Below are 26,230 nucleotides of genomic sequence, written 5' to 3'. Positions count from 1 at the left end.
TGTTGTACTGATTCCAGTCTCCAGAGCAACAGCGCATGCTGCTTTCCTCAATGCTGGACACCGTTTCTACAGCCTTGCAACCTGACCTGGACCCGACTGCAAGAGTCTGGTCAGATCTAAAGACAACCTGACCCCCTCGGTCACGTCAGCTCTGATCCTCTCACTCGGAAGGCAGTGGCAGGAGTGGGGCACACTGCTGTCATCTCACTGACAGATCGGGGCATGAGAAGCCCCTACCAGGCCGAGCCCCAAGGACGAGGCCTTGACAGCTGTGGCACAGAGTTGGGGGGAGAAGTGTCTGGTCTCAATCTGGTTGGTTCTGAAAATAACTCGACATTCTTGGATCGGGTTTGGGTCCAGGTTGGTCTTTAAAATGAGGCCTGAGCAGACCTCTCTACCATTCCTGTAGGACCCTCCCAGTCTGGGGAGAGCTTGGAGATGGCTAAGCGGTTTTCCACCCTACTTCCCCTGTGCGAAGGAACCTGGTACCGATCCTGGTTGGTGGAGGGCTGGGGGCAGCTGAGGACAGGTTATTAGTTGCACGTGCACCTCTGCAGTGTCCTCCTATGGAGGACGTCAACCTGAGGTGCATCATGAAGAGGCAGAGAAGGGTCTTGCTGGGAAAGGCGGAGCAGCAAGGTACGCAGCGATGGAATTCACCAGAAGGGTTCCCCCAGAGCTGCTGCAGAACTGGAAGGGCAGCACGACCAATACACGCGGTCCCACAAAGGCTGCACTGCCTTGCAATGTGTGTGTCAAAACAAAGCACTCTCTTTGCCTTAATGTATCTATTATCAGCCCTGCAGATCAGCACCAGGTGCGCTGCCAAGTAAATGCACTTCTGCAGGAATTGTTCTGAACCGAAGGGGTTAACTGCGCTGAGAGTCTGAGTCAAGGCAACTGAGTGCCTTATCTCTGTGCATCTTTGAATGTCTCACTTCGGGAATATGCCTCTCACTGAAAGCTCAGGGCATTGCTCTTGGGAAACAAAGTACTTTTTACACAGCCTTTTCTCCTCCTGTATCTGCTTTTTCAACAAATGTGCCTCGTTACAATGCGAGTTTTACCTGGCAGCACTGCTAGCCTGAGCCGGGGAGTGGTGGGTCAATCAGGAGGGACGGGAAACGTTGCATGAGGCGGGAAAGTGGCTGGGGTGCCAATGAGGCTGACGGCTGTGGGATATGAATGTTTCAGAAAAACAGAAGCTGCAGAGCTGAAATTCTCTGGTGTCGACAACATTTTGAACACAGCGGCGGGGGAGGGGGATAAAGTGTGTTAAAGTTCCTTACGCAATGTTGTAACATAGCACATGGCAGAGGTCTTTTCCCAGCACTGTCATGGTGGGTGCGCACCTGGGCGTTGGAAGACATCACTTCCTCAGGTCTTGTGCAGGAAAGAGATCCTGGGTTTCCTGGGAAATTTCCTCCGCACTGGAGTCCCGGTAGGAGTATGCACTCACGGGCGTCCATTGGTGCTGTCCACAACATACCGGAATTTGGTGGTGGCCTCCTTGGCAAAAAGGGGACAGGTGCCGGGAGCATTGCTGAAGGTCTCGCAGCTATCCTAGTGTTTTCTGTAACTCTACCGGAGGAGCGCCTGTCCTTGGTTCCAACACTGGACCTCGTCCCAGGAGCGACCCCGCTCCAGGATTTGCTTTGATATAGGCTCATAATCTTGACATTCTGGTAGCTGCTCTTAAGGTAGGACTGAACCGTCTCCTCTTCCCAGATCTCAGGGCAATCCGTGATCTCTGCGTGGGTCCACGCAGGAGAAGGATATGCAACTCCAGGAGTGTGTAACTGCAAATGGAGTGCACATGGCTGCACACCAGCATTTACATGGGGAGGTGACATCCAGTCAAGAACATGACAAGTACCCAGACAAGTAGAGAACGCACAGCCAAAGAGACAGGTCGATCCAGACGTAAAGCAATGCAGCGTGGGATAGCAGTGGGAGGACGGCCAAAGGCAGGAATGCTAATCTGAAATACTGCTGCATCCACATAAACCTTTTTCTGGATTAGCTCATCTCAAACTAAACGTAATCCACTTCCACACTGAATTACCCACGCTGCAAAAGGCCAGATAAATGGAAAAGAATTGCGCCTTATGGACACAAGGCATTTTAATCCGAAACCAAAAGGCAACATGAAATCCATCCCCCCGGCCCCGTAAAGACAAGCCCTCAGCGGTAAGAGTTTCCCAGACCACGTTATTCACACTGCCCCTGCAGTACCTGCTTAAGCCCAGTTATCCTGTGACCTGCTGTGCTACGGTTCCAAGAGTGTGTCTGAAATCCCCGGCAGCCCCCCGCAATACCAGCCGCCTTACCTTGTGGAAGCGGATGACTGGCTCTGGGTGGATGCGGATGATGTGCAGGCACCAGCGGTAGCCCTGCAGCAGCTGTGCAAACAAGCGCAGGAAGACAGCTCGGATCTCCTTGTCCTGCAGCAAGGGAAGGACAGAACGGTCAGGCCCGGAGAGGGCAGCAGAGGTGGCAGCCTAAGAGGATGGAGCCAGAAGCTCGGTAGCGGAGGTGTCTCCTCAGGAAGAGATGGGCTCTGAGCCAGCGGCCAGACCCAGCACCTGCCGGGCAGGAAACACGAAGGGAAGACTGGAGGAAAGCTGGGGGTGGGGTGGAATGGGGAGAAGGAAGGAAGCCGATGCCCTCTACCTCCTCACCGAGCAGAGGCAGAGAGAGGTCCTTACATTGCCTGCAGCGAAACGGGCCCTTCACAGCTCAGCGTGGCTGTAACGTTGCGGTGTCTGCTGCAGAAGCTGCCCCCAATGCCCCAGCTGGGAGCGATCTCCAGCCACTGCTGAGAGCTAGCACCGAGGCCAACAGGAACCCTCCTTTCTAGCCCTTTAAACACCACCTCCAGCCAAGCTATTTGCAATAGCACAGCTGGCTCCTTAACCAGCCCCAGCTTGCCCCTGGCCCTGGAAATGAGCAGCAGCACCTCCCAACCCCAGCAGGGACAGCAGCTCCTCTGCAATGCCCCCGCATGCCCAGGGAATGGGTACTGGGAAGGCCCACTCACCTGCATTTTGAGGGAGGAGGCAGAGATGGTTGACGGGGGGAATGCTATGTCTGCTACCTCCAGCTCAGGGTCCAAGACCTGCACAGAGAAGGGAGAGCATGCTCAGAGGGGGAGCTGGAGGCCCGGCCCTCGCCCCCTGGGAGTTCTACCACCACAGCTGGAAGAGGCCAGGATTTCCTCACTGGGCCACAGAGCAGACTGCACCGGGCCCTGCCCTGCAGTGAGCCCTGGGATGGGGCGCTCTCCAGAACAGCAGCAGGCCCAGAGAGACACGGACCTGCCAGCCTTGGGGACCAGACCTTAAGAGGCCTGCAGCCCACAGCGCCTGTGAGCTGGGGCGAGAATTGCAGGGCAGAATCCCTATGGCCTGTGGGCCAGCTCCCTGCAGCCTCACATGGCACTGCCGGGGGTTATGGGCCCTGCAGAAAACACCTCAGACGTCACTTAGCTTGGGTGAGGAAATGGGAGCTCCCGGAAGCCTCCATGACCCTGCCCACTTCCCTGCTCTGCTTGGGCTCCCAGCCCTCTTCCGTCAGTCGCCTGCCCATGACGGGAAGAGTCTCCGTGTCTGACCGACATCACTGAGCTGCTCTGCTCCCCCGTCGCCAGGTGCACCCAGCCTCAGAGCACCAGCTGCTGACCAGAGGCCTGGCTTCCCAGCGCAGACTCCTCTACCCTGACTGAACTGACAGACCCCAGACAACCAGCCTTTGGTTTCCTCCCTGGTGCACCAGTGCTTGGAAACTGCCAGCTTCCCTGAACCATGTTCTGCAGCCAGCATCGGCGACAGCAGCTAAGGGACATTGTTCTGGACACGCATGCCCAGGGTCAGAGTTTCTCTGGGACCAGCTAGCACCCGTGCAAGGAGCTCCAGGGCTGGAGCTGTTTCCTGCTCAGAGGGCGAGGACCATTCACAAGAGTCCCAGAAACCTGAAGCAATGGCAACGCCTGCCCCCAAGTACCCCCATGTGCCCTGCCGGGAAGAAGGAAACATGATTAGCCACAAGTGATATGGTCACCCGCTGCCGAGACGGGGGCTTTGCTCTCACAGGAAGACCCCCTGTTCAGACTGCTGCTGAGCTTAATCCCACTTCTCACACCTGCCCACAGGATCTTGGCCATATTCACCCCCTATATAAGCAACCTCCTGAGATGGGGACAGGAGCTGAGCCAGGCCTGGGGTCCCACGCTTACCATGGAGAGGGCTTCTCGTGTCTGGTGGAGCAGTGGCTCAGGCAGCAGGGAGATGTGAATGCACTCTGGGATGGTCACTGTCCCACCATCCAGATCTGCTATGATGACGTCCAGCTGAAAGCAGCGAGGCAGGTGTGAGGAGTCAGACAGGCCAGGCTTCCTGGAATGCTCTCCCAGTGCTGAGTGACACAGCACAGGGGCTTTTGTACTTAACAGCCTCCTCCCCCTCCCCCAGAGCACCTCACGATCTCTAGAGATTTTAACATGGTGCCCATCGCCACAGCATCCGAGCAAAATACACACGGGGAGTCATGTCACCCGCTGGGGTGAAGTGCAGCAGCTGTGTAACAGCCTGCAGCAATGCCACACACCAGGGCAGGACAGGAGGCAAACGCCACCATATTCGTCTGAACCTAAGAGCAGGGGAAATCGGGGAGGCAGAACAGAACTGCATCCGTCAGGGCACTGCCAGGACACCAGGTTCACATCTCCACTCTTCGAGGAAGTGCCAGGGGATCTTACCAGGGATCCGGACCTTGGCTTTCCATCTCACATAAAAGACAGCACCTCCCTGGACTGGGCACTGAGACATACCAATAGCACCAAATGACACACCAGTGCCAGTCTCTCAGCACACAAGGACCTGTCTACATACAAAGGTTGGCCAGTTTAGCAGATGTAATTTTAGACCTATTTATTTAAACCAGTTCAAAGGGCACTTTCGTTGCAGTTTAAATCAGGCTTATTTCAGCCTAGCTTAGAACTGACTTAACTAAACCCAGACAAGCCACTGGAACTGCAGTAAGAGCCCCCACAGCCTTCTGAACGGATAGACCTGATCGCGTCTTCAGTCACCCAGAGCAGCTGTCGTGTAGACAGGACCCAAGTCCCAGCGCAGCCCTGCTTGACATGCCTGGATCTCAGCCCAGGCTGGTCTGGCTGAATGAGTACAGCCTATTCCAGCTGGGATGTCCCATTCCTGTGCAGAGGCACGGCCCCACTGGCTCATGAGCCCCTAGCCCTCCCTCAAGAGCTCTGACCCAGAAGGCATGGAGCCGGGGGGAGGGGAAGGTGGAGTCACCGACATGGATGGGATTATGCAGCGCCTCACCAGTTCCTGCGTCTCTGACTGGAAGATGGAGCTGACTCCAATGATGAAGGGCGTAGGGGTGCTGAGCACCTCGAGGAGCTGTGCAGGTAAGATGGGCACGTACGTGAAACTGTAACCAAAGCAGATCGTCACTGCAGCCAATCAGGAGCTACACTCGGCTCAGCGTCTGGCTCCAAGACCCCGCGGCACTCTGGTCAAGCCAGGCTCCAGAGCCGGGACTGGGAGATGATGGCGGCTACGTCACACAAGTCACTTAAAACTGGACTGGTCAAAGTCCTGGGCAGAGACGACCCACACCAGCTGATAGTGGGGGGGCCGAGTGAGGGCAGATGTTACCGAGCATGCTCTGTCCGGATGGGCATGCTCCATACAAGTCAAGCAGCGACTCTGGGGGGCACGGGGCCCCGTGTGGCCTCTGGTTCTGGGGATGATAGCTAGTGTGGGGAACAACCCTGGAAGAAGATGGGACCAACGCTCAGAGCCAGTTCGCAGGCACGTGGCTAGTGGCGTCAGAGCTCTTCTGCCATGCTAGGCACGCTGAACTGTGTGTGCACCTCACAGCTATGGCGGCTTCTAAGTTCGCAAAGAGAGCTGCACTCACAGTACCTGGCTCCAATGTTACAGTCAGTCTCTGCCCAAGTCCAATCCTTCCAGTTTGAGGGATGGGAATGGGGGGTGTAAATGCCAAAGGAATATATTTATATTTCAAATATAAATATAAAAACCCCTTCCCCAGGGGCACTGGCAACCTGGCAGCAACAATGGCACGTCTGTTTTCACTGCCCGAGCTGGGAGGAGTGCAAACAGTGAGCAATGTTGGAGGTGGCTGGGAAGGACAGGACCCACTGTCTGAGCATCTCCCTCCCGGGTGGGCTGAGCAGGGCACCCACTCTCCTTCAGGAGCTTACCGCGAGGCTGGCCGTCTCCCTAACGAGTGCCCTTCTGGGGCGGTGGATGGGTATGCAGCTCTGGGGGCTCCTAAAACCCTGCTGATTTCCCGTACCCCGTTCAATCGGGTTTCAGGCCTGAGGGGCACAGGCACACTGGGGGGGTCGGCAATGCCTGCAGAGTGACTTAGGCATGGAGCGCATCCCAGGGGAACCCCTCTGGGCCCTGTCCTGTAAGTGCTGAGCACTTTCAGCCTCGACGGAGTTTCAGGAGAGCTGATCGCACCTTGCTGACCTGGGCCTGGCTACCTGAGATTTCCCTCTCTTGTCAGGAGGCAGCTGCAATCAGCTCATGCGAACAGCTCCTTGGGGTCGGAGGAAGCAGCTCTGAAACTCGCTCCGTCCGGATATTCTAGAGCTCAGTTTTGCTCAGGGGTGCGGAGCTGGGGTTAGTGACATTATTTTGCTGTTGGGGGAATTTCGTTTTTAGACGCCCGCCAGAGCCATGGACAGGAGCTTACAATGCAGCCAGAGAAAACGGCTCAAGGTATGGGAGTGATTTGATTTCCCCAGGCTATATCCCTGCAGTGCTTGGCCTACGGTAATCGGCCCACACTGAGCCCACGTCCTGGGACTTGGACCTGATTAGTGCATGGCGCCAGACGGAGGCAGGGCAAGCTGCAAAGCCAGGGGCGGGGGCTTTGCACTGGATGTCAAGCCCCTTTTCTGCTTTGCTCCAGCCGCAGTGTCGGACGGGGCGGTACTCAGCATGCCCTCACCTGTACTTGAGGGGGAACATGAGCGCGAGCAGGGCCCGGCAGGCGTCCGTGAGTCTCTGGTAACTGCTGGAGAGAAACAGGATCTTGTGTTCGGTGAGTGCGGCACAGAAGAGACACAGCACGTTGGTGATCCCTGGGGAGAGAAGGGGCAGAGCACACAGCGCTCGCAGGCGGGTTCTTCCCAATCCAACACCAGAGTCCTGTGAAATCCCCACGAGCTCCTGCTCTCACCCCACAGAACAGGCTGCCAAGAGTCTCCTCCACATCCCCACTGGCAAATGTTACCTCTTCCTCTGGCAGGATGGGGATGGGACTTCCTCTTCCGTTCACTGGGCAGCAAGAAACCTACCGCCACCTCGGGAGCAGTCCTAGCACCTGCTAATTCACGGACCGTTTCTGAGCTGAAAGCCAGCCAAACTGCTCCGAAAACCCCAGGGGGACTGCTGGTGCACATCCCTCGGGGTCTTTGGCAACTGATGCAGCAACAGCAATTGCGGCACTAATCCCTGCGCAGAAAGGCCTGCCGCTGCTCAGACCCAGCCCTGCCTTCTCCTGCTGCACCTGCACAGGTGCTCATCCCATGACCACTACCAGGGGATCTGAGTGGAGCCAGACTTTAGGGCCATAACTGGGGCACAGCTGCCTGTGAGGAGGAAGGCAGAGTGAGCTGGAGAGACTCAGTTGGCTGTGGGGCTGAAGGAGATGGAGCACGGCGTGGGGGGACGCACCAGGCATTCCCTGCAGAGGGGACTGCCCACCAGCACTGGCACTGTCCCTAGGAGAAGGTGAGGCCGGGGCGGAGTCTCACCGAGCTGCCGGAAGAGCAGTGCTACGCTGCAACAGCTGACTGGGAGAGAGTCGTTGATGGGCGTCTGGATCACCTGCCTGTCGCCTGCTCCTAGAGAGATCGTCCTCTGCAAGAAACACACACACACACCCCAGTCACTGGGATTCAGTCCGAGTAACAGATGAGCGGAGGCACCACAGGGAGTCACCTCTCACCTGCAGCACATTTCCCCACCTAGCACCTCGGAGCTGAAGCTCTCCCGGTGACAGACAGGACAGGACGCGACTTCAGGGCAGGAGTCCCCGTTTGGAGGCCAAGGGGCATCATCCAGATTGATGCCCTCTGGGGCGTGACTCCTCCCTACAAGGGGAAGGGCACACTGTGGCGTAATGCCTCGCTCAAGGCTGCCCCAGCGAGCGGCCCTGGCCAGCTGTAGAGGGGAACCACCCCAAGACAGCTACAGCAGTATGCAGCACTCAGCCTACTGGATGGAATTGGCTCCCCTGGGACGTCCTGGGCACCCCCAGAAGCAGGTGCAGTGCAGCGGTGAGTGGGGCAGCCAGCAGAGCCCCGACTGGCCCTGCCATCAGAAACACACAAGCAATTACTGCCAGTGCAGTGTCTTACGCAAGGAGGAGAGCACCAGCTGCCCCGGGCTGGTCTGAGCAATGCATGGATCAGCGTAGCCGCCCCCTTTCGCAACCATTTATTTTAAATGTGTATCGAGCTGTCCTCCTGCCCCATTTGCCACATCCCAAAGCCGGGACTCCAGCCCACCTGTGGCCTCCATTCAGAGCCTGGTCTCCTCAACCTGTACCATCACATTCCCCTAAACAAGTGGCTTTCCCATGAGACACCTCTCCATCTCCCTGCTTAGCTTTCTGCAGCAATGCTCACGCACTAGCACCACCACATTTACCTGGCAGACTCCCTCCTAGCCACCTTCCCACCTCAGGTGCCCCTTAAAACCTTCACTAGTGCACATGGCGGATGAAAGGGGGGGCCCCTGGCCTCAGAGGATGCAACAGGGCTTCTCCCAGAAAACACCTGGGATCTTGTGCAGTGAGGCAGTGAGAACACAGCACACCAACTCTGATGTCACCCAGCTGGGTGCCAGGACACGTAACCCCTTCTTCTGTGGCCAACGTGCATGATCACTGGCATCCCTAACACACAGACACTGCCCTGTGCACAACCAGAGATGCAATGCCTGGGACGGGGAGATGCACAGTGCCCAGGTCTCTCCTCCCATTCCCTGGGGGGGGACGCTGATCCAGCAACTGCAGGGGCCAGAGCATGTGCAGCTTTTGAACCCCCAAGGGGGGGGTTACAGAGGAGAGAGACCCGATGAAAGAAAAGGTGTGCATACCACTCCTTCGTCCTCCACGTCAGGCTGAGATAGAGACAGACAGAGATAGCACAGTCAGTTAGAAACACACAATGCTGCAGCACAGCCAGACAACCAGGAAAGACGCACACACATCACACCAAAGCTGACAGTGAACGTGGAGGGAATGTGCAGACAGACACAGCAAAAGCCACATCACAACATTTAGAAAGAGCTCTCCCAGATACAGGAGGGGAAAAAGCAAAGCACAAGAATGGTTGGTGCCACTTTCAAACTGCCCTAACGCCAGCACACCAGGGTCTGAGCGCGCCAGGATACGCCAGCTGCTAAAGCTACAAATGCACAGCCTACTCCCACAATCACCCTAGGCTGCACCAAGACATATCACTCACTGAGCCCAATGCGAGGAAATCCTTCCCCAGCTGCTTACGCAGATCACCCATAAGGGACTAGGCAGAGGCCTGCTACGTCCACAGAACAGCAGGAGGGCTGTCCCTCTTGCCCTGGACTGCCAGGAGCAGTCCTGGGCACCTGGCACACAGACTCCTCCTTGTGTGGCTACCAGACAGAACCTTCCCCCCTTTCTTCTTTTGGGGGCCCCAAGCGCTGCTGGAGTCCCCAGCCTCACCCCTCCATGCCTTGGGCGTGCTCCTTGGCTAACAAGAGGAGGAAGCCCCAAGACCAGGGACTTAGAAACTACAAAGCTGCCACTTCTGCATTGCAGGCATCCTGGGAATGCCTACGGACAGGTAAGGTCACACAGGCTGCACCCCCTTCCTCAAACAGTGCCCAAGATGGGGGCCGGATCTGGTGTTTCTAGACACCAAGGTCCCTTGGCTTGAGTGCCTCTGAGCAGATCAGAGAACCTGTAAGGACCAGGGCGCACTGCAAGTCAGGGATCCCTGTGGCCTCTGGGGGCTCCCTCATTTGCACTGGGGGTGCAGGTCAAGAGGGATCACGGGGAGGAGGCTTAGCCATTTCATGCTGAGGACACCACAGCCCAGAGCCTGTCAGAGTGAAGCGATGTGTCCAGGCTGAGCTGCCAAGAGTCCGCGCAGCGTGAGAGCCAGAGCCAAAGCTCCCCCGAGCCAATGGCTTTTCGAGCTGAGGCGTATCAGCGTCATCGCCAGCAGCACACACGGGAGCGATGTGCCCAGCATCACGTCCCACCACCCTTGACTGGCCTAACCCGACGGATCAGGTGCCTGTTTTGCAGCTGGGGAAACTGGAGGTGGCCTTTCAGTGTGAGAGACAGAGCCAGACTCAAACCCACGACATTCAGGATAGTGGTCAAGCACCTTAAACTACTCAGACACCCCACGTCCTGAGAGCCCGGGCCTTAAACTGCTGCCTCCTAACTCCCTGCCAGGATTTCAGATCCAACGGGGCTATTTCCAGTTCTCCGCTGAGACGCTCCGTAATCAGCCCTTGGGCGCCACTTCTGCTGCTGGCACTGGGCACACTGCAGTCCCGCTGGCTCTCCTGGAGCAGGAGGGCATTGCGAGAACATTTGCACAGGTCAGTGACTGGGCTGAGGAGCAGATATGACAGAGTGGGGCCTTTTTACAGCCCTATTTCTGAGCACAAGCCAGACTGCTCAGCAGAGTGCCCCAGAACAAGCATGAGACCAGATTCCCAAGTGCAATCGTCTGAGGAGGGGGTTCCAGGCCTTCCTTAGAGCCAACGTTAGCCCCACTCAGCCTGTCCAGCGCAGATGGGCGGCCCCAGCTCTTACAGATGGACTGTGGCTGCTAGGCTCTGAAGCAGCTCAGTACGACAGACAGGGCTCAGCGGAGGAAGAGCATCTCTGCTGGCTGCACGCACTCCCAGTCAGCACGGCAACGCTTCTCACAGACAGATCCGGCCGTGTGACAAGGAGGGAGCTGAGACGGGACTCTCCAACCATGGCCAAAGTAATTAGACACCCCAGCTAACCCATTAGCCAAGCTGCCCTAAGTCACTGGCAGGCAGCTCAAGGTGGTTTGCTGCTGTTCCATCTGTAGGTACATGGGAAGCCACTGTCTACACTAGCCACTTGACCACCCGCAGTATCCAGTGAAGCCAACTCCAGCCGCTCCTGAGTGCGCTGACCCCCATCCTACTTCAGAGTTGATCCCAGGAAACCTGCTTCCAGAGATGCTGCCCATGATTCCCATCCCACCCTGAAGCATAGCGGGGATGGAAACCTCCCCCCTCATGCTCCATATATCCAGCCCTGGATGAGCTGCTGCCATTTCACACGCTGGGCGGGGAAGGCAAGTGCAAGAGGGAACAGAAATGAGCAGGTACCAACCTGAGCTCCCCCTGTAATGGGGATGGTGCATGTCAAGAGGTTTCCAATGACGTTCTCCAGGGAAGCACTCAGCCCATCCACGTAGATGGTGTAGATCAAACCCAGGCTGTTCTGGAGGAGCAAACAGAGCAGAGGAAGGTGTCCACAGCAAGCAGCAGACACGCCACTTGAGCGTAGCATGGGAGGCCGCTCATCTGAAACACATGCACTTGCTGGGGCTCCAAGCTGATGACACTGAGCAAATCTTTGCCCCCCCGGGACTTGCGTGTCCAGGCTTGCAGCCTGACTGCTGCAAACACGGCAGAGTGACGTTCACAATCCTGGATTGTGTGTTTATGGCACATTCAGGTCCTTAAAAATCCATGGGACAGTCCCTGGCCATGGGGTGCAAGGTATGGCACAGACGGCAGGACAGACCTGAGCTTGCTGCTATTGGGTTCCTAATGGCACCAAGCTGATCCCACGCACCACCCACACTGCCCTTCAATCTGCAGCTTGGCTTCAGGCAGAGCTGGGGCAGAAGGAAGTCCAACAGTCAGGCAGACGGAGGAAAGTCCTAGCGCCAGGCTTCCAGAGACCCTGCGCCCAGTCTCACAAGTCTGCAGGTTTGCATCAAAAGTGTCATGGAAAGACAGTATCAACCAGTGGTTAGGGCTCTGGGGAGTTCTAACATTCAGGAGATGGTAGCTGTGGCCCAATGCACATCTGTCTTCAGCCAACACCTTTGGTTTAGTGCAAGAGCAGCCTGACCCCAGTCAAGACAGGAGCGAGACCCCAGCCCAGCACTACGTTAACTCACTGGGATGGACAGATCTAGACCCCACACTGGGATAAGACCTCGCAACTAATATCTAACAATGGGAGACTGAGCAAGGGCGGCACGAGGGAGAACAGGCTCCACAGGACACTTACACCATCCTAGGTACATCTGCTTGGTCTTCAGACCCTAACCAAACAGAGAAGCTGATGCAAGCCCCAGTCCCAACGTGGCAGGATTCAGGCGCTCTCGCTGATTATCTGCTCCCAGGAATTAATCAGCCAGAGAGCTCAAGTGACTGAGCAATGAAATGATGTAGCCAAACGAACAGCGTTTGCACGTTTGCTCATATTGCCAACAAAAACAATCCAGGGGCCTGGAGGGAAGCCCTGGCCAGACTGCAAGGCAGTCAGGTGTGCGGAGGCTGAGATATGCTGCAAGCTGCCTCCCTGCAGCTTCCAGGGGGTGGGAGGGAGACCAAGACACACAGCCCCCGGAACTCGCTCCACACACCAGAGAGGCAATGGCCCTGTACTTCAGCAACTGCTCTTCAGTTCCATTTGGGTAGTTACCACCCGAAGATGGGCACCACAGGACCTTTCCTCTGCCACCTGGGGCTGGGAGCTTCCTTTCCACAGCCCTTCCCATTCCCGCTGGGACAGGGGCGAACCTCAAACTCGGGTCTCCAGCCCAAGCTGCCCCCCAATCTCTGCCATATCACAGCAAGAGTAAGCTGGGTCTCCGTTCCATACTTCTACCAGCAGGTCTCGTGCACTGCAAGAGAATGACATTTCATGTCTCCTGAATTTTTTCAGGGCCCTTTGAAATCTTACTATAGGGATTCACCATGCCAAAATCTGATGGATCCCAGGAAACACTGTGCAAACCCTCAGAGTCCCCATCCCCGTGTCTCCACCAGCTGGTTAAAGGATTAAGTCCAGAGTCGCAGCTGGTCAAGTGAGTGGAGCCTACATCCTCAAATAGTTTCTTCTGGGTCCCTTCACACTCCAAGGAGGAGGTCTGACACACAACACCCCTAATAAGTCTGCCACCCAGTGTAAGGGGCCAGGGATTGGAAAAGATGCCGTCAGCAAGTTCCCTGCATAGGGGCATAGAGTCGAGGTACCAGCTCCTGCATGGATCTCTGCCCATCTTTTATGCTGGGTGTGACGCTGGCTGGATTGGAGGGATCATTTAGGATATTATGTAACATCAACGTGTCAAAATGACAATTCATATGAGATATGCCATGTCAGGTACTATTAGAAAGGTTATAATTTGCTAAGTAAGATGATATTGTTTATGTGTATGTGCCATATTTGTATTGAAAGTTATGGATATGTTTGAGGTATCTGTAGTTCAGCTTGTGCTGTGTTTCTGGGTGACACGCCAGTGGCTGCAGCATTAGCCTGCTTAATGGCCCATGAAGGAAACTCACAGGTACAATAGGCCCAGGGAGAGAAGCAAGAGCTACACCTGATGAGTCACGAGGACATGTAAGAAGAACATGCCCTATGCACATGGGACACACTGATCCTGAAGCTTTTCCATGCCATGTGCTAAGGGCTTGTGTTTGAAACAAGTCACATGGCAATCCACTATAAAAGGCAGCTGCACCACATCCATATTGTCTTCAGTCTTCACCTACCTCTGGATCAACGCATCTACAACTGAAGCTCTGAATCAAAGGACTGAGACCCATCCAGGTACTGCATGTACACCAGAGGGACTATACAACCCTGCAAACTCCACAATTCCACTGAAAACCTGATATATACGGACTTTCAAATCATTTGTATGTATCTGATTGCTTTAATCATTTAACATTTCTCCTATAGTTTGTTTCTTTCCTTTTATAAATAAACCTTTAGTTTTAGTTACAAATGGATTGGCTGGCAGGGTGGTATTTTGGGTAAGATCCAAACTTATATTGATCTGGTACTGTGGCTGACCCTTTGGGTATCAGGAGAACCTTTCTGGGAAAGAACAGAGTTTTAAATAACTGGTCTCTTTACTGTACCTAGTGGCTGATTGGGAGCCAGAGACTGAAATGCAGTAAAGGGGGCTGTATACATTTTGTTGCAGCTTCTTGATAACCAGTGTGGGGAACTAGAAGCACTGTTTGTGGCTGGCTGAGGAGTCTGACTTCAGTGTCACCCACCAGTGCTGGGAGAAGCTGCTCTCCTTCTGCAGCCTGCCCTGACCTTGGCATTTTCAGGTGGTCTACCCTAGGGACGGATGGGTCACACTGGGCTCACCATGTTACCGGATTGCCCAGATGTCTTGGTCACAGAAAGGTTACCATTGCATCAGGCCAGATCAGCGTCCCACCCCACAGCCGCCCAAAGAACTCTCCCAGCATGGCAAGCTCTTGTCCCGGGGATCAATATCTGCAGAGGGGCAGAGTCACTGTAGCCTGCCCTGGGGCTGCCTGACTGGCTAATGGTGATCTCAGCCTCCCATCTAGAGGACTCAGGAAAAAAAAAAAAAAAAAAAAAAAAAAAAAAAGAGCCCTGGAGAACTTCACACTTCAGAGAACATCTGCTCTGTAGAAGTCGAAAGACATTGCAGACCCTGTCTCTGCGGCTTCTTGCTCTGATGAGCCAGGGAAGACTGCCTATCACTGACACAGTGTCGCCTGGGACGTCCCGTCAGCCAGAGGGGCCCCGCCTAGCTCTCACCTTGGCAGCTTTTCAGACAGCTCTGCCAGCTAAGCACCCAAGGTGCTTCCCCCTTTGGACACGCAGCAGAGCACACCTTTCTTACTGTCCATAAAACCCCACACTGCTCTGCAGCTCAGGAACCCTGGACATGGCCAACGGAAGGCCTGATCAGTGCCCCAAAACAGGGAAAGCATTTCTTGACAGGTCCAGCACCAAGACAGCAGGTCAAAGGAAGGGCTAATGGGACCAACCCTAGAAATGTTATAACCTCCATAAAAAGCACAGTAGGTCTTACTGCCATTGGGAGGGACAGACCCACTGACCTGGGAAACAACACAGCTCAAACTGCAGCCAGTGTGCTAAGGCCATCACACCAGCATGACCACGGAGTGGCCCCGTTGGATGCAGGTCTCTGATCTGAGGAGACTATAGACCCCAGCATGCAACGCTCTACTTCCATCTAAGCCACATGGCTACACCAAGCACCAGGGCAGGCAGTCTCCACTAGATGCACCTTCCTACTGAAGATGAGAACAGTCAGCTAGTCTCTGCGCCATTCGCCAATATGTCGAGTGGGCATACGTGTGAGCCTATGCACAGCCAGCATGGACACCCACAGTCCCCACTCTAACAGTACAGGGCCAGGCTCCGGGGACTTCAACATGCACTTTGCATTTGGACCAAGAGCAGAAGCAGAGAATGGCAACAAGGGTCAGACAGTCCATCCAGCCTCAAGGATCACGTCTGCCTTGGCAAGCCAAAAGCTGCTGCTGCTTGCATCAGACCCATCCAAGCGGAGTTTTGCAAACAAGCCAGGCTGGAACCTGCACCTTTCCAAGCCTTTTACAACCTCATAACAGCACAAGCTTGAGGAATATCAAGATGGAAGATAAAGGCTCCACCAGGGAATGTTTTGTGCTCTGAATTTTACCCAGAGGCAGGGCAAGGCTGCCAGCTGCCCAGCCCAGCCAGGTCCTCGCCTCGCCACTCCACAGCCAGACAGCTCAGGGAAAGTTATCAGAATAAGCCACCACACCCGGCCCTGAGTAACTGCTGGACATGAGCACAGACAAGGTCAGAGCAGGCACCAGAGCAGCCAGGTACTCGGAGCGCTGCTGCCGGCTCTCTCTCTTACAAGCCCCAATTCTCAGAAGCAGAATAGTTGGCTGACAGTGGTTCCCAGGGCCAAGGATCCAAAGCAAGGGAAAGTCCCTCCCTCCCCAGAGAATCCAGACACCGCCCTCCCCTCCCCAAAGGCAGCACTGCCCCTTACCCGGAAAACCTCAGTATGGTCCAGTCGTGACACTAGCACCAAACTCTTAGGAGCAAAGAGCTGTGCCGGCTGGATGAGGGACGACGCCTCTTCCTCTTCATCCCCATTCCTTGAGTGGCTCTGAGACAGGGGGGAGAGAGACAGATCAGACATACTGCAGGGACTTGAGAGGGAATGCATGCCCCGCACCGCCCGAGGGGAGGCAAGTCCTACAGGTGCTGTGAATACAGGACCCCGCTGCCCCTGCTGTGACAAAGGAGTGCTGGCTACAACTGACTGGGCAACGGGCAGCCAGAATTCTCACAAGGGGCTTTCGCTCTCAGCCGCCTGCCCAGCAACAACCCCGACCTCCACTCTCCTTTCACAGTGCGTTACCTGGGCACTCTCCACAGCCTCCCAGAAGGTGAAGCAGGCGCAGTAATGGCGCTCGGAGTTGATGTCCGTCAGCACGGCAACGAAGAAGGTGGGGGGATTCCGCTCGGTGAAGAGCTGCCAACCGCTCGGCTGACAAAACTGCAAGAGGCGAAGGTGAGAACACAGCTGTCAGATGGAGCCAGTTTGTGCAGTCCACTTGGGTGCAGGTGGATGCAGGCTGACCCATTTCCTCTTCCCCCAGCCCCTCTCTGCCACACACACACACACCCCACTTGCACAGCAGGTGCTGAGAGCTCCCGGGGGCTGTACACGAAAGGCCAAAGCCACAGGGCTGTTGGCTCCTCAGGGCAGGGAGCTGGGTTTCTAACCTATCTAACGTGCCTAGTGCTCAGTGGGATTCAGACAGAGCGTTAGAGTCTTATGTGGTCATGCCCAGCCCACGCACCCACCAGTCCCACATCCATGACAGACCCTTTCTATATACAGAGCACATCGAGCAACATAACCAGCTTCCAACAGACTTGGAGACCACCCTAGAGAAGCCCTCAGTGCAGCTGTCAGAAGGAAGGCAAGAGAAGAGGATGCCCAGGATAGCAGGCTGAGCAGAAGCACCTGTTCCCATTCAGGCAGAGGGGCCTTCCCTCCTGTCTCAGAAGAAAGGCAAGATCTCACCTGGCCAGAGTGGCAGCAGAGAGCTGCACCGTGAGTGCAGATGCTAGGAAGCAGTGGATACCTAGGAGGCGAGGCGGAGTTGCCTTTCCCATGCATACAGGCCTGCTCTTAGCTGAACCTGGCTGTGGCGTCTAGAACTGCCTCTCTCCCATAACTATGAGATCAGCTGGATCCATTTAATCCATGCAGTGGGTGGCTGCGTGTGGCACGGCACGGCACGTGCAGCTGACAGGGGAAGAGACACACCAGGAAGCATCACTGCACTGTAAGTTGCTGGGGGGAGGGGGCCCTGTTACCCATTTAGCATTACACTGTGCAGTCTGTACTATACACGGATAAATAAGGGTAAGATTAGGTCACAGCGGTCACAGATTCTGTGACTTCCAGAGACCTCCGTGATATTTTCCCTTCTGCTGGGGGCAGGGCTGGAGCTGTCAGGGGCCTTGGAGCTCCCAGAGGTGGGCCCCACAGCTCTCAGCATGTGTGAGTGGTGGGGGGACCAGAGCGCCGAGCAGCAACGGGCAGGGGACTCCCTGGCAGCTCTGAGTGGCTGGGGCCGCACAGCCCCAGGCCCGGAGAGACCCTGGAGTTCCAAGCCACTGCAGGTGGCGAAGGCCTTTGCTGCTCCCACGGGGTCTCCCAAAGCTCCAAGCTGCAGCGTGCAGTAAGGGGGCCTGGCAGCTCGGAGCTGGGCCCCCGCAGCGCTGAGTTGCCGTGAGCAGCAGGGGGACCCAGCAGCTTCCCACTGCTCCAAGCAGTGGAGGGAGCTTGGAGCAGCGAGTGGCCTCATGCGCTCGGGGGACCCTGGAGGGAGAAGGGCACCCAGAGCTCCCAGCCACTGCAGGGGCAGGGGGTGCCTGGAACTTCTAGCCGGGCCCTGCATATCCCAGGCTGGGGGGCGCCTGCAGCTCTGAGCTGCCCTGGGGGGCAGGTGACCCAGACAGTGGAGCTCTGAGCCTCGAGGGCAGGCGTGCTCGACAACACCCGCTCTACTCCTCTCCCGCAGCAGGGCTTGGGCTCTCATCCCCCTCAGCCCCATTTTGTCATGGTTATTTTTAGTACAAGTCAGGGACAGGTCACGGTTCCGTGAATTTTGGTACTGCCCGTGACCTGTGCGTGACTTACTAAAAACAACCGGGCAGAACCTTATCCTTACTGATAAATGAGTAGAGGATCCAACAGAGGGACTCCTCCCTCTGCATCAGCACTCAACCGGCGTCCCAGCCTGGCGCTGCTTGAAATGCTGTATTTCAGATCAGGTCCTAAGCGCAAAGATCCCAGGGGGCTTGCCACCAGAGTTACCTCAGGAGTCCCAGCCCAACTCTAAGGGGGGGGGGGGGGGATTTCCAGCCTTCTGGCCAAGAATTCCCCATGCGGTTTTCACTGATGTAGGATTTTTCTTCACTTCCTACCCTAAACAATTGTGAAGTGTTGCCATGTGATGCCTGGAGCTACCACAGCTTCTGGGGACTTTTTAAAAACCATATTCCTCTGAACGGGGAACAGCTCAGAACCATGGACTTCTCCAGCCACCATCACCCCCCTTCCAATATTCTGATATCGAACCAATCGTGAAGCCAAAACAATCAGCAAGCCAGAGGCCGGGGAAAGGAACAGGCAGGCTCTCCGGACAGTGATCTGGATTTCTGTTCCACACCAAAGCCAGCTGACCTGGATCACTAGGGCTAGAGAGATGTGTTCAGCCCTGAAGCACTCTCCAAAGCTAACAGCCCTGTTTATCCACCTCTTCCCCGTAGGCATTTTTAAGGCACCCATCACTGTGGTATCTAAGTGCCGATCGCAATGGGAGTCTAACACATTTCCAGGTGTCCAGATGTTACAGTGATGAGGGCAAGAGGACAGAAATCCTGCAGGTTTCCCCCCCTCCCCGGGGCTGAGGTTGGAATCCCTTGCTTCTGCCAGGCCCCGCATTGCAGTCTGTTGTTTCCTCTATCCCAGCCTCCCTGCCACTGTCCCCAGATCATGCTGCCTCTGACCTGGATGCCCTGCCAGTTGGCAGCAGAGAGCTATGAGCCAGTGGAGTTATCAGGACAGTCATAAGATTCCTTTCCTTGTTGGACTTAGCTCTGAACCCTCCATGGGAGTTTATGGCGGGACTTTCCCCGCTGAGCGGCCTTGCCCAGAATTCTCCCACATGGTTCTGGGATCCTGATCGGTGGCAGCAAACAAGAGCAATGCCAGCCCAGGGGACTGCAGCACGCTCTATGCTCTGCCCAGGTGTCCTGGGGACGACTAGGAAGGCTCTGTGCAGCAGGAGGGGAGGACTCGCATCCTGCAATGGGAGCTGCCCCACCTCAGGAACGCTGAATGGCAGAGCAGTCCTGCAGCAGGTAAGAGGTGGCTGAGCTCGGAGATTCCACCTACTCCATGGAGTGCATTAAGCCCTCCCTCAATTCCCCGCAGCCAGCCTGTGCCGGAGCTGCACTTCAGGGCGAGGACATGGTACCTTCTGCGCAGTGCCTGGAGCACTGCCTGAGCCAGAGATACACATGCTGGCCAGAACTCACGGCCCCTTTGCTTTCCAGGCCCCAATCCCACAATCGCTCTCAGCAGCAGCAACGTGTTCCTCACTGGAGGAGGCTGTCCCCACGGCATAACGCCGCACCTCTCCCTGGGGCTCAATGCGCTCCACAAATACCACCTGAGAACCACGGAAACCCCCGAGAGACCACAACAGACACAGGCAGCTAGATCCCATTTCTCCCGTTATCAAGAGTTCCTCTGTGGGGTCCCAGCAGCTCCCAGCCTGTCAAAGGTGCTGAGATGAGGAGAGTCCCTCCAGCAGACAGCAGCTGATCATGACTCCCCGCCAAAGCGGACAGCTCCACGCTGAGAGGAGCTCCCTTCCCCCCAAAATCTGGAGCTGTGTGTGCTGTCTCAGTGGCCTGAGAAACTGATTCCCCTGAGACTGCCCCCTCTAGTGGGAATTTAAGCAAGGCCGTTACCAGAGACAGGCTCAGCTCAACACCTGCCCTCTGTGCCACGGAGTCTCTGACCGATTTCAGAGGCAAGCAGTACAGCCTGCAATGGCCTGCAGTGTGCAAACATCATTAAAATCCCTCTATATAAATACACCCCAGGTTATTGACATGGGGTTGAAGTCATGCTCAAGACAAGGCAAGGCAGCCAGGTTACAGTAAACCCAATTCCCCCTCCAGGAACTGGAGCCCAGCCGGTGCAATCAAGGGATAGGTGAACCTCAGAGCAGAGTGCCTTCAGACTTCACACCCAATGCACGAGACACACCAACACCACGACAGGCCCACTTCCAACCAGGAGCTCCTCCGGAAAGCCCGGCTCCGGCAGTGCTGGGAGGAGAGGAGCTAGACTCCTGGGAATAGCATGGAGGCAGTAACATCAAGACTCTCGCCTCTGCTAGTGCTCACCAGCTAAGCAGGGTCAGGCCAGGTCAGCACCTGGATGGGACGTGTCCAAAGAACGCTAGCTCTGCATGCTGCAAGTGGTGATTCAGTGGAGGGCCCTACCTACTAGGGGCCTTAAGAGTCAGGACGTCAACCTGAATGGGCACCAGAGTCCAGTGATGTTAGTGGGGCTGTATTTACAGTGAGACACCAAAGGAGGCCTTCACCACGTGGGGTTAGAACAGATCCTGGAAGAGCCAGGCATTAGGCCCAGTGCCCTAGCCAAATTCAAGCCAGGGTGGAATGACATGAATTCCCCGCTGTTCCACTAGATATGGCCTTCTCCGTATCCTGCCCTGAGGTGCTGTGTAAAGTTGCTGTGAGCTGTCAAATGCAGGTTGTCTCCTCCCCAGAGACAACTGAGCAGTGATTTTGTACAGGAATCTCCAGATCAGTTTGTTAGGTGAACTGGCATGGCTCTGCATGAAGAGTCGTTACCTTCCCTCCTTGTAACCCAACTCACAGTGCCAGCAGCCAAGGGAGGGGAAGGGCAAGAGATGAGTGAGCAGAAAATGAGCAAGGTCAGCTCTGGGGAAAGCCAGATAAGAGGAATGGACTTCCCTGTAGATAAGAGTCCTCTACACTGCCCTCATCCCTGGGTCTCCAGGCGCTGCCAAGACCCGAGCTGTGCACAGACTGCACCTCTCTGCAGCAGCCTCTCCTCCCAAAGTCACTTCCAGTACATCTAGGGAAAAAGAATTCTGGTTCCATATCCTGGGGGGCGGGAGGGGAAGGAGATAAGAGTGGGGCTGCATAGCCCATAGGACAAGCCTGCTTGCTTGCATGGATATCTTTTCTTATGAATTTAATTGTTATATTATAACAGATTCATATGTTTATATTAAAAGTATTTTGGCTGTAACGCAAGAAACCTCCAGAAAACATCCTGCATGACGAGCTAAGGTGAGTTAGCATACATATGTTCAGGACCTTCAGCTTAGATAAGTGACGATGGGCTAAAGCAGTGTTTCTCAACCTTTTTGATACCAGGAAGCTGCTTCCTATACTGTGTCAGGGAGATCTCAGGGACCGGTGCTGGTCTATGGACCGGTCACTGAGGAACACTGAGCTAAAGGATAAAGTATATATATGGTTGGAACCTTTACTCTAGGTAAGTCAGGAGGTGTTAAGATGGGAGGGGTCTGCTTCAGTGCATGCCCTCAGTAGACATAACATGCACACACCACAAGAACATGGTTAGGCCAGAAATAACAGAGGTGAGAATGAGAGAACTGTCTGGAAAGGATATGGAGTGTCATTAATACGCACAAACCTGCCAGCTATAGACTAAGTGTACCCTGATATTTTGTGGATGAGGAACGTAAGCATGGACATAGAAGGAGGGCATGCAGTGCTCATAAGAGGGGCCACGCACCATGTTAAGTGGATGGTCTTACACTTAGCATTATCTTAGTCCTAGTGTTATAGTCTTTCTATAGCTTTTAGCTCGAGCATTTCCTAAGCTCTCCACCTCCCACTCGAGAATTGAGTTAGCTGGACATCAGCATACGGGGGGAGGCTGGTCCTTTTCTCTCTTACTACCAGGTTATCAGGGAAGGCTGAGAGTATATTAATCTAAAGCTTGTAGTATACAATACCACATGTCTCTAAAACAATATTTTTGCCTTTGTAATTTTCATTGACTATTATCCATTTAATTATTATTCTATTGTATCTCAATAAAAATCAGAACCATAGAAGATTAGGGCTGGAACGGACCTCATAAGGTCATCTAGTCCAACCCCCTGCTCAAAGCAGGACCAACCCCAACTAAATCATCCCAGCCAGGACTTTGTCAAGCTGGGCCTTAAAAACCTCTAAGGATGGAGATTCCATCACTTCCCTTGGTAACCCATTGCAGTGCTCCACCACCCTCCTAGGGAAAAAGATTTTCCTAATATCCAACCAAGACCTCCCCCACTGCAGCTTGAGACCATTGCTCCTTATTCTGTCATCTGCCACCACTGAGAACAGCCTAGTTCCATCCCCCCCGGTGCCCCCTTCAGGTAGTTAAAGGCTGCTATCAAATCCCCCCTCATTCTTCTTTTCTGCAGACTAAACAAGCCCAGTTCCCTCAGCCTCTCCTAAGTCATGTGCTCCAGCCCCATAATATTTTTGTTGCCCTCTGCTGGACTTTCTCCAATTTGTCCACATCCTTCCTGTAGTGGGGGGCCCAAACCTGGACACAATACTCCAAATGCAGCCTCACCAGTGCCGAATAGAGGGGAATAATCACTTCCCTCCATCTGCTGGCAATGCTCCTACTAATGCACCCCAATATGCCGTTAGTCTTCTTGGCAACCAGGGCACACTGCTGACTCATATCCAGTTTCTTGTCCACTGTAACCCCCAGGTCCTTTTCTGCAGAACTGCTGTTTAGCCTGTCGGTCCCCAGGCTGTGGCAGTGCATGGGATTCTTCCGTCCTAGGTGCAGGACTTTAAGTGCAAGTCTTTAAAGCAATATTTTGGTTCTCAGTGTAAGTGTTCCTATCATACATCTTGAAAGTCTTTGAAAGCTCTGTGTAGCCTGATTCTAGGACAAGAACCTTATTATCTTCTGACAAGATTAACAGGCGAGCCTATTATTCACACAATGAGGTTATAATATTAAGAACCTAAAATCAGGCAACAGCTGCAAAGAGGCTGACTACAAGACCAGGAGGCAGCTTTCAGAGGTGACTTGATTACAATGTAGAAGCACCTTCATGGGGAGAAAATACTGGGTAGAAAGGCTCTCTGATCTAGAGGAGAAAGGCAGAACAAAAACCAATGGCTGGAAACTGAAGCCAGACAAATTCAGATTGGAAATAAGACCCCATTTTTTAACAGTGAGGGTTAACGACTGGAAAAAGCTACCAAGGGAAGTGGTGGATTGTCCATCTCTTGATGTCTTCAGATCCAGACTGGCTGCCTTTCTGGAAGATGCTTTAGGCAAACACAAGTGGTTGTGCTCAGTTGGGGATAACGGTGAAATGTAACAGCCTGTGACACAGGTGGTCAGACTAGATGATCCAAGGGTCCCTGCTGGCCTTAAACTCTACTAATCTATGAATTTATCAATCTCAATCTCACCAAAAATGGTACCGAGTTTGTCTGACAAATCCTGTTTTCTATAAAGCCATGTAGACAGACATTAATTATGCTCCTACCTTTAATTATTTCCTGTGTCAGCATCCCCATGAGTCTGCCCAGGGTTGATGTCACGCAACCCGGTCACCTGTTTACTGGGACACGAGCAAAGGAAGCTCTTCAAAGGCCTGCACTGAAATGCGGTGAAGACTGCTGCGCAGAAATGGCTGCTACACAGGGACAACGGCAGCCTGGAAAGCTCACCTCTAGCAAAACAGCCTACTCCACCCCTTATCAGAGCCAGGCTGCAGTGCCACCGTCCTGCATTAGCCAGCAGCTGCCCGCCCCAGTAAAACAACCAGCTAAGGGCTCTGTGGGCTTGTGCCCACATGTGAGTGCAACTGAGGCTAGCCAGTCTGGATCTGCTAATACACCAAGATTGTCCTCCAGAATGATTGAGCACTAGCAGCAGAGATGAACTAGAGGAAGAAATCTAAAGGCCAGGATTAAAGTCTCCTATGAGGCTGGACTCAGACAAGGAGAAGCTCTCTGGGAGATTGACAATGGAGATTTTACTGCAGCCGGGACACCCCATTATTGTCCCTTCTAAATCCATCAGCACACCTCAAGGTCTCCAGATCCCTGCATCCACTCCGTAAAACTCCCCTTGCCTTTGCCATGATTCAGGAAATGAACAGGCTCTGACACGGGGCCCCTTCTCTGAGTTCTGCTGCGGTTCAGGGAGCAATGGACAGAAAAGAATCCCGTTGGGCCCTTCAAGACTCAAGGAACTAATGATGCCCTGATGCTGCAGACAGGCAATTCACAGGCTCTTGGAAAGCAGATAAGGAGCCTATTCTTCTCCCTCTCTAGCAACGACAGAGAAGCCTAATACTCACATGTGCAGAGCAGCCAAGAGGAAATGATAGGGACGTATTAGAGAAACACACTGGCTAATGACTGTCTCAGTGACATGACATGCTGGGAAAGGTCAAGTTTATGGGGACTTGGAGGTGTTTCAGAGGAGGAGTTGTGGCATGTCTCAGAATATGAAAACAAGGGCTTAGCCCATGCAATGAAGGGCAGTAAATTAAGGAAGAGATAAAAGGGAATAATTAACACATTTTATACTGGGCCTGTGGGGCTCTCCGCTGCAGGAGGGCATCAAGGCAAATATCAGGGCTAGCGTTTTCATAGTTGTATAATATTAGTAGCCTGCATGAGGTAGAAGAGGGGTCAGCAGATATTCCATTTCAGGGCACGAGCCAGTGGGGTCAGGAAGGAATCCACACCCCCACAGGCATATGTGCAGCATTGCGCCACTGCCAGAGCATTAGAGGTTTGCAATCCTCTGAAGCAACAGGCATTGACCACTGCTGGAGACAGGGGTCCAGATGAGCTAGAGCAGTGATTTGCTCTGGGATGGTTAATCCTGGGTTCTTATGATCCATACGGAGGTGGGGATCCCAGCCCTGGGTTTGCCCGCCTCGCGACAGTAAGGGCTGTACACATCACCCAGGAGATGGTTAACAGAGGTGCAGACTGCCCTCCTCAAACACTGCCCAGAATAGCATAGGGTAAGAGCATGCAGGGGGGTGTCAAGCCTCCAATTCCAAAACAGGCTTCCCTCCAGGAGACAAGAGTCCTTCTGGTTGGCAGATGCCCTTAGTCAGGCACTGGATGCTGGCAGTTTCTGCTCCTCCCACCATGCAAAGGGACTGAGCTACTTCACAGAGGAGATGAGAGAGGAAAGAAAACCCTAATGCACTGGATGAAGAGCTATAAAAATCCTTAGGATGAAGCCTTTCTGATTTCAGCCAGGTCCTTCCACTCCGACACTATCTGCCCGTTAGCAATTATACACTCCAGTGACTGAGCCGTTTGTGCGAAGCATTAGTGTCATCATGCTCATTCCACAACAGGGAGAGAATGTGACTTTAAATTCCATGGATTTTTGCCTTGACCTCCAGGAAAGAACAGAGCTTCCATGATGCTTGGGACGGTTCCCAAGTCCGCTACTGATAATACGAAGACAACACGAGAACTAGGGCAGCAAGTTCCTTTAGCACCAAAAAATGCTTCTGCCTTTTCTAGAGAATGAAGGAACACGAGAATCCAAAACACCACATGGAAAATGTGGTCACCAGGAGAATGAAGGGAGAGATCCTGGGTGTGCGGCTGAGCCTGATGTACTCATTACATGTGCTGGTGGGTGCATACCACAGCTGGGAGATAGCATGCGACACCAGACTATGGCTGCGTATTAGAAGCAAGGCAAGAATTATCAGCCAAAGACGGGGGTTCTGAAAGCATGGGCAGCGGTTCCCTGATTTCACACTCACTCTGACAGCACACTGGCTGTCCAACAAGTAACAGATGCATGCCTCCACTGCAGGGAAAAGCACAGGGAGCAATAGCAGAGCCTGGAGATGGAGCTTCACCTTCAGCTCATGGGGAGTCCTGAGTAGTCTGTCTCCCATGCAGCTTTCAGCACCACTGCAGCTGGTCTGACCATGTTTTGTGGGTTCCCTGCCAGCGA

General features: G+C 54.3%; 1 protein-coding gene across 6 annotated transcripts in view; it reads right to left on the bottom strand.

The window, feature by feature from the left end:
* Window positions 1-26,230, bottom strand: part of SBF1 (SET binding factor 1) — a 133,516-nt gene that overhangs the window by 35,749 nt on the left and 71,537 nt on the right. For all 6 annotated transcript variants that reach the window (XM_067531405.1, XM_067531409.1, XM_067531406.1 and 3 more), the window contains exons 3-11: window positions 16,508-16,645; window positions 16,133-16,252; window positions 11,440-11,550; window positions 7,820-7,925; window positions 7,012-7,144; window positions 5,346-5,454; window positions 4,235-4,348; window positions 3,041-3,118; window positions 2,331-2,444 (exon numbers count right to left, since the gene is read on the bottom strand). In XM_067531405.1, coding sequence (XP_067387506.1) covers window positions 2,331-2,444; window positions 3,041-3,118; window positions 4,235-4,348; window positions 5,346-5,454; window positions 7,012-7,144; window positions 7,820-7,925; window positions 11,440-11,550; window positions 16,133-16,252; window positions 16,508-16,645 — 1,023 coding nt within the window. The remainder of the gene's footprint in view (window positions 1-2,330; window positions 2,445-3,040; window positions 3,119-4,234; window positions 4,349-5,345; window positions 5,455-7,011; window positions 7,145-7,819; window positions 7,926-11,439; window positions 11,551-16,132; window positions 16,253-16,507; window positions 16,646-26,230) is intronic.

The sequence above is a fragment of the Emydura macquarii genome, unplaced genomic scaffold (genome assembly GCF_026122565.2).
Source record: "Emydura macquarii macquarii isolate MOO-44397 ecotype Brisbane River unplaced genomic scaffold, CSIRO-AGI_Emac_v2 contig_3219, whole genome shotgun sequence".
Classification (NCBI taxonomy): Eukaryota; Metazoa; Chordata; order Testudines; family Chelidae; genus Emydura; species Emydura macquarii.
The sequence above is the reverse complement of the archived record's forward strand: the minus strand, read 5'-3'. Positions and strand labels throughout refer to the sequence as shown.